Source organism: Vipera ursinii (genome assembly GCF_947247035.1).
Source record: "Vipera ursinii genome assembly, contig: scaffold_305, whole genome shotgun sequence".
NCBI classification, from domain to species: domain Eukaryota; kingdom Metazoa; phylum Chordata; class Lepidosauria; order Squamata; family Viperidae; genus Vipera; species Vipera ursinii.
In genome coordinates, this window is record NW_028148184.1 from 1 (window position 1) to 13,856 (window position 13,856).

At 51.3% G+C, this 13,856-nt stretch overlaps 1 protein-coding gene across 1 annotated transcript; it reads right to left on the bottom strand.

The window, feature by feature from the left end:
- Positions 1-850: 850 nt before the first annotated feature.
- LOC310650690 (transportin-3-like) lies at positions 851-12,106 on the bottom strand (the record flags this gene model as incomplete). Its single annotated transcript, XM_083380274.1, has 2 exons — positions 11,664-12,106; positions 851-1,051 (listed from the first exon to the last, which is right to left on the bottom strand). Coding segments are annotated over exons 1-2 (345 nt in total), but the record flags the coding sequence as incomplete, so codon positions are not given.
- Positions 12,107-13,856: the final 1,750 nt, after the last annotated feature.

A 13,856-nucleotide genomic window follows, 5' to 3' on the forward strand; every position in this document is an offset into this window, starting at 1 on the left:
GCTCTCTACATGGGGCTACCCTTGAAGACCACTCGGAGGCTCCAACTGGTACAGAATGCAGCCGCGAGAGTTGTGTTGGGAGTTTCCCGACACTCCCATGTTACACCTCTGCTCCGCGAGCTGCATTGGCTTCCAGCTGTCTTCCGGGTGAGGTTCAAGGTGTTGGTAATGACCTACAAAGCCCTCCATGGCGTGGGTCCGGAATACCTTGGGGAGCACCTGCGGCCGGCATCAACTTCCCTCCGCCCAATACGCTCCCACAGAGAGGGCCTCCTCAGGGTGCCACCGGTCAAAGAATGCCGACTGGTGGCCCCCAGGGGGAGGGCGTTCTCTGTGGGCGCGCCGGATTTATGGAACCATCTTCCGGCCGAGCTCTGAATGCCGCCTGACCTCCGCTCCTTCCGGCGCGATCTCAAAACCTACCTTTTTGAACAAGCTGGCCTGGCCTGATGGGATGGGGTTGGGTTTTATAAATCGGTTTTAACTTTTTAATGTGTACTAATTTATTCATGGGCATTGTTGTTTAATCGTTTTTAATTTTTGTATCTTGTTTTTTAATATGTATTGCCCTGTTCACCGCCCTGAGTCCTTCGGGAGAAGGGCGGTATACAAATTAAATTAATAATAATAATAATAATAATAATAATAATAATAATAATAATAATAATAATAATAATAATAATAATAATTCTTGCTGGACCAGACAACACCAGCCTGTCCACCCCGGATTTCAGAGGGACTCACTGAGGCCCACAAAGATACCCAGAAGGGCTGGTGGGTCTCCAAGCTGCCGGCCAGAGCTAAGGCGTGCCCACCAGTCTGTGCCCTGTGGGCACGGCTGGATGCTCACCTGGGTGACAATGACGGGAGACATGTCTTTTAGGTTCTGGATGTGGGAAAGCAGGGAATCGCGGAGGGAGACGTGTGAATCCGTCGGGAGCTCATAGAAGGAGGTCTGGATTTTCATCTTCATGGTTTGGGCTGCAAAGTAACAAGACTCCACATCCTGCTGGATCTGTAGCAACTGGTCCGAGATCTCCCAGGCGTGAACCTTTCAGGGGGGGGAGGGAAAGATGGGGGGGGGAAGAGAGAGAGAGTGAGAGATGTCATCAGGACCCAAGAGATGAAACCACAGTCAACTTTCTCAACTTCTTCTGAAGGACACCCAACAAAGTAAGTGTGGGTAGGACTAGGAAAAGACCTTCCAACTCTATGATTCTAAGCCTTCCAGGTCCCCCGAAATTCCTACAGCAGTGCCCTAGTGGCAGAGAAAGGAGAAAGAAAAAAAGAGAAGGAAAGAGGGAGGGGAAAAAAAGACGGAAGGATTTACAGTCACCTGGTCGTTAGTACTCTTTCTGAGGATCGTGAAGGCTGCTTGGAGGCTTATCTGGGTCCTCAGGGTCACCTGAGCAAGTGCAAGTGGGTGTGGAGCCTTCTTGGAACCACGGAAAGGACTTTGTGTTGTAAACTGGAGGTAGGGGCTGGTGTATTTCTCCCCTTGTCTGTTGAGGGAGGGCTGCTCAGTTTTATCAGAGATGGCCTCTCTGACCCCTCTTCTGTGTCCAGAAGGTGGACTTGCTGTCTTCAAAAGAGGGACCCCCAGGGCAGAGATAAACCTCCAAGCAGACTCTCAGAGAGAGAGAGAGAGAGAGAGAGAGAGAGAGAGATGACCAGATGACCGCAACGGATATAAACCCTCCCATCTTCCGCCCTTTCAGTCAGAGCTGAGGAAGCCTCTTTGGGCGCCAAGCGATAAACGTCTTCCAGGTGACGCAACGTCCAGTTGCCTTTTGGGAAAGCACCTTGTTGTGGGACGCGTGACCTGGAGGGTGGAGAATCTCCCGTGGCATCGTTGAAGAGACGCCTGTTCTTCCTGCGTCCAACTCAAGAAAGCTCAGATTGCCCAAGGAGCTGGTGAGACCGCAGAGTTCTACTGGGGAATCGTCGGGTCTGTCCTTTGCGCCCCGATTAATTGTCTGGTTTGGTACGGCAACCAAACAGGGCAAGCAGAGACTCCCAACCCATCGTCAGGACTTCAGAAAGAAAAAAAAAACAACTGCAACCGGCCTGCCTTCCCTTGAGGGCCTGTCTACTGCTACGGATCAGGAGGAGGGGCTGAGAAAATACCTATAGACCCCCGGGCGGTCTGGAGATAAGTTATTTCAACTCCTTCCCTCTGGATGGCGCTATAGGGCATTGCCTGCCGAAACAGCTAGGCACGGAGACCGTTTTTTCCCCGCCCTTTTGCCCATCCTTTTGCTGAACACCCAATTCTCACAGCGCTGTCTAATGCCTACGGGTTATTTGTCCATGGGCGGAAAACGACAGTGCTTGACAGCCCCCTCTAAGCGGTTTACAGAGTCGCCCTTTTGCCCCCAACAATCTGGGTCCTCATTTTGCCGAGCTGGGAAGGATGGAAGGCTGAGTCGACCTTGAGCCGGTCAGGATCGAACTGCCGGCAGTCGGCAGAATTAGCCTCCGACACTGCGTTCTAAGCACTGCGCCACCAGGGCTCTTCCTTCCTTCCTTCCCTCCTTCCTTCCTTCCTTCCTTCCTTCCAATATATCCTGCTTCACAGTACTTTACAGCCCCCTCTAAGCGTTTTACAGAGTCAGCCTTTTGCCCCCCAACAATCTGGGTCCTCATTTTACCGACCTCGAAAGGATTGAAGAGTGAGTCGACCTTGAGCCGGTCAGGATCGAACTCCAGGTTGTGGGGCAGTTAGCCTGCAATACTGCAGTCTAACCACTGCACCATCACGGCTCTCCGGTTCTCCCTCCCTTCCTCTTTCCTTTCCTTTCCTCTGTTGTGATTCAGGGTCAGCCTGTGGGTTCGGCAGTTGGGTCGGACGACTCAGAGGAGGAGGAGGGGGGTGTTGAAGACCTTGCTGAGGGGGTTGAAGATCTTGCTGATGAGAGCCCTCAGGCAGGCCCCTCCCACTTGGTCACCACGGAGACCCAGCTGTGTGAGCCTGACAGCGTGGATGAAGATGACCCACAGCTGGCCCTGTTCAAGGACGCCCAACGCAGGAGGCAGTCAAGCAGGAGTAAACAGAGGGAGGCAATGGGGCACCTCGGAAGGAGGCAGAGAGAAGCCACGCCCTGAACTGTATTTAAGGGGAATGCGTGGGAGGGCTGGTTTGCTGAAGGCAACCGCTTGAAAAGCTCCTGTTTCATGGTTCGTGTCTTGTTCTATTTGTTTTTGTAGCAATAAATTTGGCAGGCGTAATTCCAGCCTCTTGCCTTCTTGTAAAAGGGGTTGTCCCTGCCTTTTCTGCAGGGCCGGTAGCAGGCTGGTACAGAACATCCTCCCTCACTTCCTTCCTTCCTTCCAACTTAGCAAGAGCACTTATATACTGCTTTTGCTGTGCTTTACAGCCCTCTCTGAGCAGTTTACAGAGTCACCTTGTTGTCCCCCCCACCCACCCCAACAATCTGGGTCCTCTTTTTTACTGACCTCGGAAGGAGAGAAGGCTGAGTCAGCCCTGAGCCGGTCAGGATCGAACTGCCGGCAGTGGGCAGTGAGTCAGCCGGCAATGCTGCATTTTAACCACTGGGCCACCACGGCTTCCTTCCTTCCTTCCTCCTCCCCTCCCTCTTCTCCTTCCTCCCTCCTTTCCTCTTCTCTCTCCTCCCTCCCTCCTCTTCTCCTTCCTTCCTTCCCTCCTTCTTTTTCTTAGCAATAGCACTTAGACTTATATACTGATTCACAGTGCTTGACAGCCCTCTCTAAGCGGTTTACAGAGTCAGCCTCTTGCCCCTCCCCCCAACCATCTGGGTCCTCGTTTTACCGACCTCGGAGGGACAAAAGGCTGAGTTGACCTTAAAATGGTCAGGATTGAACTGCTGGCAGTGAGCAGTGAGTCAGCCTGCAATGCTGCATTCTAACCACTGCAGCATCATGGCTGTCCGTCTCTTCCTTTCCTTTCCTTTCCCTCTCCTCCCTTCCGACTTAGCAATAGCCCTTCGACTTATATACCGATTCACAGTGCTTGACAGCCCTCTCTAAGAGGTTTACAGAGTCAGCCTCTTGCCCCACAACAATCTGGGTCCCCGTTTTACCGACCTCGGAAGGACGGAAGGCTGAGTCAACCTTGAGCTGGTCAGGATTGAACTGCCGGCAGCCGGCAGTCAGCCAAAGTAGCCTGTAGTGCTGCATTCTAAGCACTGCGCCACCAGGGCTCTTGTGGTCCTAAGTCACTTTTTTTCCCCCGGTTCCGTTGTAACTTCGAACGGATGCTAAGCGGAACGGTTGTTAAGCCGAGGACTACCGGCAATGCAAGATGGGCAGAGCCGGCCCACAGAATCGCCACGAGTCGGCCACGACAGAATGGATGACGTGATCATCGTCATCCTCGCACCAAGGAGGAGGTGGAGGATGGACCTCCGGATGTGGCTCAAGCCACAGCATCCCTCGCCTTGGCCAAGGCTGGCCACGGCTTCTGGGATGCGAGGGCTGGAGGGCTTCCCAAACTCACGCCAGCTGGCCACGTCAAGAGTGCAGACACCTGAAAGCCGAGGCTGGCTAGGCAAGCCAAAACAGGGTTTCCATTTTGCTTAGGAGAAGGAGCCAGATTCCCAACATAGGGCAGGGCCTTGCCAACTCCTGCCTGCCCCAACAAACGTGGGAGAGCCAGGCCAAGAAAACATTTATTCCCACACTTGGGGAATGGGATGGGATGGGTGGTGTAACTCAGTTCCCTGGCATGAGATAAAACCACAGAGTCAGAAGGGACCCTGGAGGTCTTCTAGTCCAACCCCGGGCTCAGGCAGGAGGCCCTATGTCATTTCAGGCAAATGGCTGTCCAGTCTCTTCTTAAAAACCTCCAGTGTTGGGAGCATTCACAGCTTCTGGAGGCAGGTTGTTCCATCCATCCATCCACCCACCCATCCATCCACCTCTCCCTCCCTCATTATCTTATCTGTCTATCTCAGAATAATAAATGCTGGCTGGGGAATTCTGGGCGTTGAGGTCCACAAGTCTTAAAAGTGGCCAGGTTTGAGGAGCCCTGCCATAAACACGGCGGAGAACTTCAGACGATATCCTAAAGCTGTATTTCTCCCATTCTGCTCTTGCACCGGGTCCCCGGAAAGCCGATCCTCCAAGCCGACATTCCACCAGGTCCTCGTTTACAGGATGAACAGCACCGTCTCTCAAGAGATTCCCAAGCCCATCCAGGCACGTTTCTTAACGGGGCAATAAAAAAATCCTTTTTTTTTCTTTATTAACCACCAGTTGCGTTTTTCGAGGTTGGCATCGGGACTCGGCAATGGTTTGAAGAGAGACGAAAGGACTGGAGGGTGACGGAGGCCAAGTGGTCTGCGATGGGTTTGCCAAACGTCTGCAGCAGAGAAAGCAATCACCGTTCAACGCCTTAAGTCAGACCTTCGTTCTGGCAAAAGCTTCCGTGCTCTGCAACTTACTAAATCCATCAGGCTTAACTTGTGTCCCTGGATCAGAAAGTAATAAACAGCCAGGACCTTTTGTGTCTCACTACTCTGGCCTCGTGGCTTAATATTTCTCACAGAGCGATCGATATGTTTGGGTCAGTGCCCACAAGTTTTTACACAAAACTTGTGTGTGTGTGTGTGTGTGTGTGTGTGTGTGTGTGTGTGTGTGAGAGAGAGAGAGAGAGAGAGAGAGAGAGAGAATAAATGCAGAGGCTGGTTAAATAGATAAATAGAGATGGACAGCTAGAAAGATAAAGGTAGATAGAGGGAAGGTGGGAGGGAGGGAGGGAGGGAGGACAGGGTCAAGGAAGGAAAAAGGAAGAAAAGAAATAGGAGAGGAAGGAAGGATAAGGAAGAGAGAAAGGGAGGGAGGAAATGGAAGGATGAGAGAAGGGAAAGGAAGGGAAAAGGAGAGAGAGGAAGAGAGGAAATGGAAGGAGAGAAGGAAAAAGGAGAGAGGGAGGAAGGAAATGGAAGGATGAGAGAAAGAAAAAGAAAAAAGGAGAAAAAGAAAAAGGGAGGAAACGGAAGGAGAGAAGGAAAAAGGAAGGAAAAAGTAGAAAGAGGAAACGGATGAGAGAAGGGAAAAGGGAGAGAGGAGAGAAGAAGGAATATGGAAGGAGAGGGAGGAGGGGAAGAGGAAGAGGAGAGGAGGAGGAGGAAGGGAAGAGAGAGGAAGAGGAGGAGGAAGAGAGGGAGGAGGAAGAGGAGAGGGGGGAGGAGAGGGGGGAGGAGGAGAGTTTCACCTCCACACCTGCCTGGTGCAGAACCATGGGCCATTGAGTTACGCCTGTCTCCTATGGCAAAGGTGCAAAGCCAATCGCACAGCCGGGGCGCCAAAAGCGCCCGGAGGAAGGAGGGAAATTAAGCCTGGCAGGATGGTGTAGCTAAACTGCTCGCCCCATTTTTTTTTAAATCTACACCTTTTTATAAACTGCTCTGATCAAAGAGCAGCTCCTGCTTACTTTTTTTTCCCCAGCAGAGGTTTATTTATTTATTTCTTTTGCAATTACGAATGAATGAATCAGGCCCGGCTAATGTCTCACCGAGGGAGGGGGAGGGGGAGGGGAAGGAAAGGAGGGAGTCAAAGGGCTAGGAAAGGGAAAAAATGCAAAACATGTCAGGCAGAAGAGAGGAAAAACCTTTAAAAAAATTACCGTAAAATTAAAAATTAAAACCACCACACGATTGGCGTTTTCAAATCTCAATTATCTTCCTTTCGTTCACAACCATGCATGCACAGAAAGAGAGAGAGAGAGAGAGAGAGAGAGAGAGAGAGAGAGAGAACGAACCTTGGAAAAGCTCAATTGCCCCCCAAAATTATTATTTCAAAAATTTTAACATACAACACCTTGGAACTTTCTCTGAGAGAGAGAGAGAGAGAGAGAGAGAGAGAGAGAGAGAGAGAGAGAGAGAGAGAGAGAGAGAGAGAGAGAGAGAGAGAGAGACAACCAAGGACTTCTCTGCAAACTGAAAGCGAGGGATGGCGTTAAGGAGGCCACAGTTACGGCCTATACGGAGTCTGCTTAATTTTGGCGGCCGTGCCACCCCGCCAACTTGAACCGCTTTGTTCCCTGTTCTCAGAAATGAGATCTTGGCAGGCCTGGAGGCATAAATCACAATGAGTTTCCACGCCAAAGGGGCACTCCGTACGGCGCAGCCCCAGGGTCAGGCGCTTGAAAGGGCCATTTTTCATACAATTCTTATCTCCCTTTTTCGGCAGAGAGCGTGGCTCACATTCAATTCTCAGGCAAGCAGCAACTCCAGTTCTTTCTTGTGATATCCAAGGACAAATACGTTAACAATGGCTTTCCAGAGCAACAGAAGTCTCTCCGTGGTAGGTAAATAAATATATCTCTAGTAGTTAAAGACTCCAGAGTCCAGACTACAAGCTGGCTCCTGAGTTCCAATCCTGCGGGGAACTTCGCTGGGTGGCTTTGAGCCAGGCGCTATCCCTTAGCCCAGTGGTGGTGAACCTTTTAGAGACCGAGTGCCCAAACCGCAACCCAAAAAAACCCCCACTTATTTATCGCCAAGTGCCAACATGGCAACTTAATCTGAATACTGAGGTTTTGGTTTAGAAAAAAACAACTCATCCATTAACATGTTTTGTCTTAAAAGAAAAACACAGTAACAAAAGCTTTCAATGATACAAACAACTTTCTACTGAACGGTAAAAGTTTGCATTTGGCACGCTTTTGAACAATTAATGTGATTTTTGCTGTTGTATGCATGCTGATGATTTGCCTAACCTTGGCTCATACTTTGTAAGCTTGAGAGCAACACATGCAGCACTCAGGTCATCTGTTAGTCTGTTTCTGGTGTCAGATTTGATGTAATTCAAGGCTGAAAACAGCGCACTCGCTCTGGAGGCTTGTTTTGGCTAGGAAGGGGTCGAGAAATGGCTTTTTCCTGCAAAAACATAGCCAAAGAGCGAGGCGCGCGTGCCCACAGAGAGGGCTCTGAGTGCCCCCCCCTCTGGCACGCGTGCCATAGGTTCGCCATCACTGCCTTAGCCCTAGGAAGAAGGCAAACTATTACTAAAGATACTACTAAGATAACTAGGGTGACTTCTCCATGTAGTCACCAACGGCCTGTAAGTGGCTTGAAGGCACTTGTAAATAAATACAGGCAGAACCTTGACTTACAACCATTCATTTAATGACTGAAGTTCTAGCATCCATGGAAAAAAGTGATCATTTTTCACCCTTACGACCGTTGCAGCCTCCCCGGGGGTGTGTGTCACAGGATCAAAATTCAGACGCTTGGCATCCGACCCGTATTTATGACGGTCACAGTGTCCGGGGGGGAGGGTGTCGTGAACCCCCTTTTGCGACCTGCCAACAAGCAAAGTCAAGAGGGAGGCCAGATCCACTTCACGACCGTGTTATTCATTTAACAAGCGCAGCAATTCACTTAGCAACGGTGGCTTCAAGAACGGTTGTAAAAAGGGGGTGAGACTCAAGGAATGTCTCACTTAGTAGACAGAAAATTTGGGGCTGAGTTATAAGTCGAGAACCGCCTGTCACTCAATCCCTTTCCCCATATGCATGTACATAGGTAAGGATGTGTGCATACATCTGTATGCTACTAAACTCCGATTCCCAGTGCTTTTTTTGTAAAAGAAAAAAGGTGCCGGAACTCACACATGTCATACAACCCACCTTGCCTACCCTACAAGGTTCCCTCCAAAAAAGGTGCTGGAACTCCGTTCTGAGCGTTCTATGACAAAAAAAGCCCTGCCGATTCCTGTCCTCTTTAATTGGAGGAAATTCTAGCAGCCCAAGACAAAACTTTCCGAGCCAAAAATTCTCGAATGGACCAAGTTACAGGAGGCATCGCAAATCCGGGACCGACAACTCCCATGGGGTTGAAATTTGGCCAATGTTGCAAAACATCTGATGACTTAAAAGCAGGGGTCTTTTCAACTTGGCCCTTTTATGACTTGTGGACTTCAACTCCCAGAATTCCTCAGCCAGGCACGGCAAACTGAACAAAGGAAACTTTTTGTTTTTTCCAAAACCATGCCAGGAACGCTCAAAAGCCATGCAGAAATACAGACTTCAAGAGAAGCAAGCTGCCTGAAACCCACACATTGCTTTTATAGATGATTCCTGAAGATCTGCCACGGTAATAAAATAGAAATATGGTAAAAGCGGGCCATTTTCAACAGTAGATATCTACAAATAATTCGTACGCAAACTGACTTTATCCGTCCTCCTGCTAAAGAGCTAAATATACAAGATCACTAGGGATGTGGCTTAGAGGCAGGAGATACCATTGCATCGTATATATTGAATTCGAGCTACGAGCAATGAGAAACAATTCTGATGATGTTACTTAGTTGGGGAATGAACGCCTGCAAGAAAAACTACACGCTCGGAGAGCAGCGAGGACACCAGAGTCCTCCTTCTCCTCCACCACCACAAACCCCCCTCCCCTTCTAGCCCTGATGATGTTTCCTAGTTGGGTCATGAAATGTCCGCAAGAAAACCACCCAGCTCAGAGAGCACCAGGGACCCCACAGTCCATCCTTCCTTCTTTCTTTCCTTCCTTCCTTCCTTCCTTCCTTCCTTCCTTCCTTCCTTCCTTCCTTCCTTCCCCTTTCCACTCCTTTCCAGCTCTGATGATGTGACCTAGTTGGGTCATGAAACCGCAAGAAAACCACCCAGCTCAGAGAGCCCCTAACACCCAGAGTTCAACCTTGAGCTACAAATATCCTCTTGAAACAATGGTTTCAGTACGTCCGAACTGTCAAAGGATCACAAAGTTAAGACAGCAACTAAGATGTTGGACCACAATTTACACCTTCCAGAGAGGTAGCAAATAGTAGATTCTTTCATTATCTTGGGTCACCCAGCAAAACAACAGAGACACAAGAGCTTTAGTAAAGCAGGAGAGGATCAGCCCAACTCCCAATAGGGAAGCTCCAGCCTGCTCAAAACTACGGCAGCACAAAAGCATGAGAGTTTCAGAATGAAACTCAAGAGCAAAAAGTTCAGTCTTGGCAAGTCCGCAGTTGCATATCTCCCCCTGGTGTCACCACACAAATCAGGAAGTGCACTTCCCAACCAAGTTGAACCTAAGGAATCTGATTCAGATTCCTTAGGTGCAACTTGGTTGGGAAGTGCACTTCCTGATTTGTGTGGTGACACCAGGGGGAGATATGCAACTGCGGACTTGCCAGGAATGAATATATATATATATATATATTTTCCACGAGGAGCATTCCTTCTTCGCCAGCCCTTTCCCTTTCCAAACCTGGCTGGCCATCCATTGCGCAATTCCAACCAAGTTATCGGGGACGGATCTCCAAACCGCTTTTTGCAGGGCGGAGCTGCCTGCACGTTGACCCAGTTTGCAAGCAGGGCAAGGTCCCCCCCCTTGATTGAGCTCTCTCTTTCTGCATCTTTGCAAAGGGCTGGGGAGGGGTCCCTTGGGAAGATTCAGGGTGCAAAGGCGAGAGACACCACCGCCCCCATGGTGAAACTTGGGGGGGAGGGAGGGAACAGTGGCTGGGGTGGGCGAGCTGGTGGGCCTTTCAAAGGGGGCCTCCTTTGGGGCTGAGAGTTTCTCTCCAAGGGAATCCAGTGGGGGTGGGTGGGATGGGGAACGGAGGGGGTCACCTGTTGCAAAGGGACTCAAGTCCACCTCCTCAGTCCCCGCAGCAATTAAGGAGGGGAGGGGAGAAGGACGAGGGTCTCTCCTCCCCTAAATAAGAGGGGGTGGCGGACGAGGAGACCTCAAGGGTCTCTTTGCAAGAGGTGACCCTCACCATTCCCCATCCTGACTCCTTTTTCTGAGGAAGGGGCTCCTTTCTGGAGTAGGGGCTTCTCCCCGGGGTGGGTGGTATATACCCAGGGACCCTGGCTTCCTCCTCCTCCTCCTCCGTATTTAACTAGGGCAGGAGAGAACTTCATGTTTTCCCCCTATTTAAATGCAGAGGGGACGGAGGAGACCCCCATCCCACCCACCCCAATTCTCTTGGGGAGAGGCCCCCAGGCCAATAGGAGCCTCCCTCTGAAAGGGGATCAGGAGGGGGGTCGCCTGCTGCAAAGGGACCCTCAAGGCCTCCTCCTCCTCCTCCGCGCCCTCCACATTTCACTAGAGGAGGGGAGACCCTCCTCCTCCTCCTCCCTCCCCTCTTTAAATGTAGAGGGCGAGGAAGAGGAGGCGGCCTCAGGGGTCTCTTTGCAACCCTCCCTTCCCCCTCCCGCCACACACCCCCTGCCCTTTCAGAGGGGGATTCCTTTTGGGATGGGGGGGCTGGAGGCCGCCTGTGGCAGAGGGATCCCCGAGGCTTCCTCCTCCTCCTCCTCCTCCTCTGCGTTCAAAAGGGGGGGGAGACCCTCGTGCTTCTCCCCTCCCCTCCTTCAATGCCGAGGGGGGGGAGCAGGAGAAAAAGGCCTCGAGGGTCCCCTCGCCACCTTCCCTTCCCCCTCCCGCCGCCCCCCTGCGCTTTTCAGAGGGGGGGCTTCTCCTGGAGAGGATCGGCGTCTGGGGGCGGGAGGGGGCCCCCTCCTCCTCCTCCTCCTCTGCATTCCATAGGGCAGAAGAGAGAGACCCTCCCCAAACGTGCAGGGGAGGCCTCGAGGCAGGCGACCCCCCCCCTCCCAGCCCCAGATCCTCTCGGGCGGCAGCCCCCACCCCAAGCGACCCCCGCCCGGCTCCCCTCCCCTCCCCGCCAAGCGAGGCCGCTCCGGCCGCCCTCACCGAGCGCTGCAGCTCCCCGAGCCAGAGGCTGGCGCGCTCCTTGCCGCTGGGGTCCGGGTCGTGGTAGAGCGCCTGCACGGCCTGGTAGACCACCTGCAGGCTCGGCTTCCCGCCGGCGGCCCCGCCGGGCCCGACAGGATCCATCCCGCCGCCGCCGCCGCCGCCTCGCCCTCAAGCCTCCGCCGGCATCGCGCCTCTCGCCTCCGCCGAGTCCGTTACCGGGAAGGAAGCGAGCCGCCACTGCGGGAGGAGGCGGAAGCGCGCCGGAGCCCCCCGGAAGGCGCTCCCTCCGGAAACCCCCGCCCCGCGCGCGGCAGTTCCGACCCGCGGCCCTCCCTCAGACGCGCAGCCCGCCCGCCAGGCCGGACCAGCCGCCGACGACACCGCCGGAGCTCCTGTCTCCCAGCCCCGGCTCGCCACGACGGCTCGTCCCAGCGCTCCGGGCCCCGAAAGGGACGGCCGCCGCTGAGGGACTTCCGGTTGTCCCCGGCAAAGGCGTCCGGGCGGCTGCACGCGCTCGCCGGAAGTGAGCTCACCGGCCTGAGAGGCGGGAAGGGCGGGCGAGAAAGAGAAAGAGAGAGCGTCCTGCCGCGCATGCGCGAGCGGCCGGGTCACCTTAGGTGCGGCGTTTTCCTCCCCACCCCGGCCTGAAGAGGCGGGGACTTCAACTCCCAGAATTCCCCAGGCGGGTGGGCGTTGAAGTCCACGCCTTCTCCATCCAGGCTGTCTTTAGTAGATTGGTTTGCAGGCCAAAGTTCAACAGGGATAGCTTTGGGCCACATTTTGGGGGCCTTTTTGTGATTTTTCTTTTTTTTCTTTTGGCTTCCTAGCTGATAAGCGTTGGCTAAGTGCTTAATGCAGGGGTCTTCAAACTTGGCCCTTTTGTGACTTGTGGACTTCAACTCCCAGAATTCCTCAGCCAGACACGCTGGCTGAGGAATTCTGGGAGTTGAAGTCCACAAGTCATAAAAGGGCCAAGTTTGAAGACCCCTGGCTTAATGTATAAATTTGTACCAGGCGGTCCCCGACTTATGGCCACAATTGAGCCTGGAATTTATGTTCCCAAGTGAGAAATGAATTTAAATGAATTTTGCCCCATTTTACGGATTTGTGACATTTTTCTTGCCACACCGGTTAAGCGAATCACTGCAGTTGTTAGAAGTTAGTAACTTGGTCGTCAAGTCAACTTTGCTCCATTTTACGACCTTCTTTGCCGCAGTTGTTAAGCGAATCACTGCAGCTGTTAATTTAGTATCAAAGTCGTTAAGTGAATCCGGCTTCCTCCATTGACTTCGCTGGTCAGAAGTTCACAAAAGGGGATCACATGACCCTGGGAGACTGCGACCGTCATAAACATGAGTCAGTTGCCAAGCGTCCGAATTTTGATCACCTGACCAAGGAGAGGCTACGCCGGTCGTAAGTGTGAAAAATGGTCATAAGGCGCTTTTTCCAGTGCTGTGGTAACTTCAAATGCTCACTAAATGAACTGTCGTAAATTGAGAACAACCTGTACTTATGCATAAATGCTCAGTGCTTCTCCAACCTCTGGATGCACTGGGACTACAGACCCCAGAATGCACAGCCGCTATAGTAGCTCACTCTTGGGGGGGGGGGTCCATTTCCAACATAGCTGAAATTTCCAAAAGGTTGGAGGAGCGCGTTCCCTGGACTGTGACAGGACAAAGAAGGAGATTTTCTCTGTTTTCTCAAGAAAAAGTTATTATTTATTAAATTTATAGGCCACCCATCTCACTATTTTTAAAGAAAAAAAGTTTTGTAAAAATTACAATATAATCCCCAAAACCAACCCACCCTAAAAAAAACCCTCCCCCACTTCCCAAAGCTGAACACAGGGTTACAAATATAATAATCATAATCCAACTAACATTAACCAACTATATAAATAACCAAGTTCATAATGCGCTTTAACTCCCCTTTAGCGTAAATACAAACAAAATAAAAGCGAACATAATAATAATAAAAACATAAACAAATTAATATCCAAGTTATTAAACAATATTAATACTAATAATAATAATACCATATAATTAAAACTAATAAAAATTCCGCTATAATAAACTATTAATAATAATAACAATCTAAAATTTACCCATAAGCTAAATGGAACTTTTTGGTCCCATATTTATTCTGAATATAATCTATCCATCTTCTCCAGACCGAAATGTATCTTTC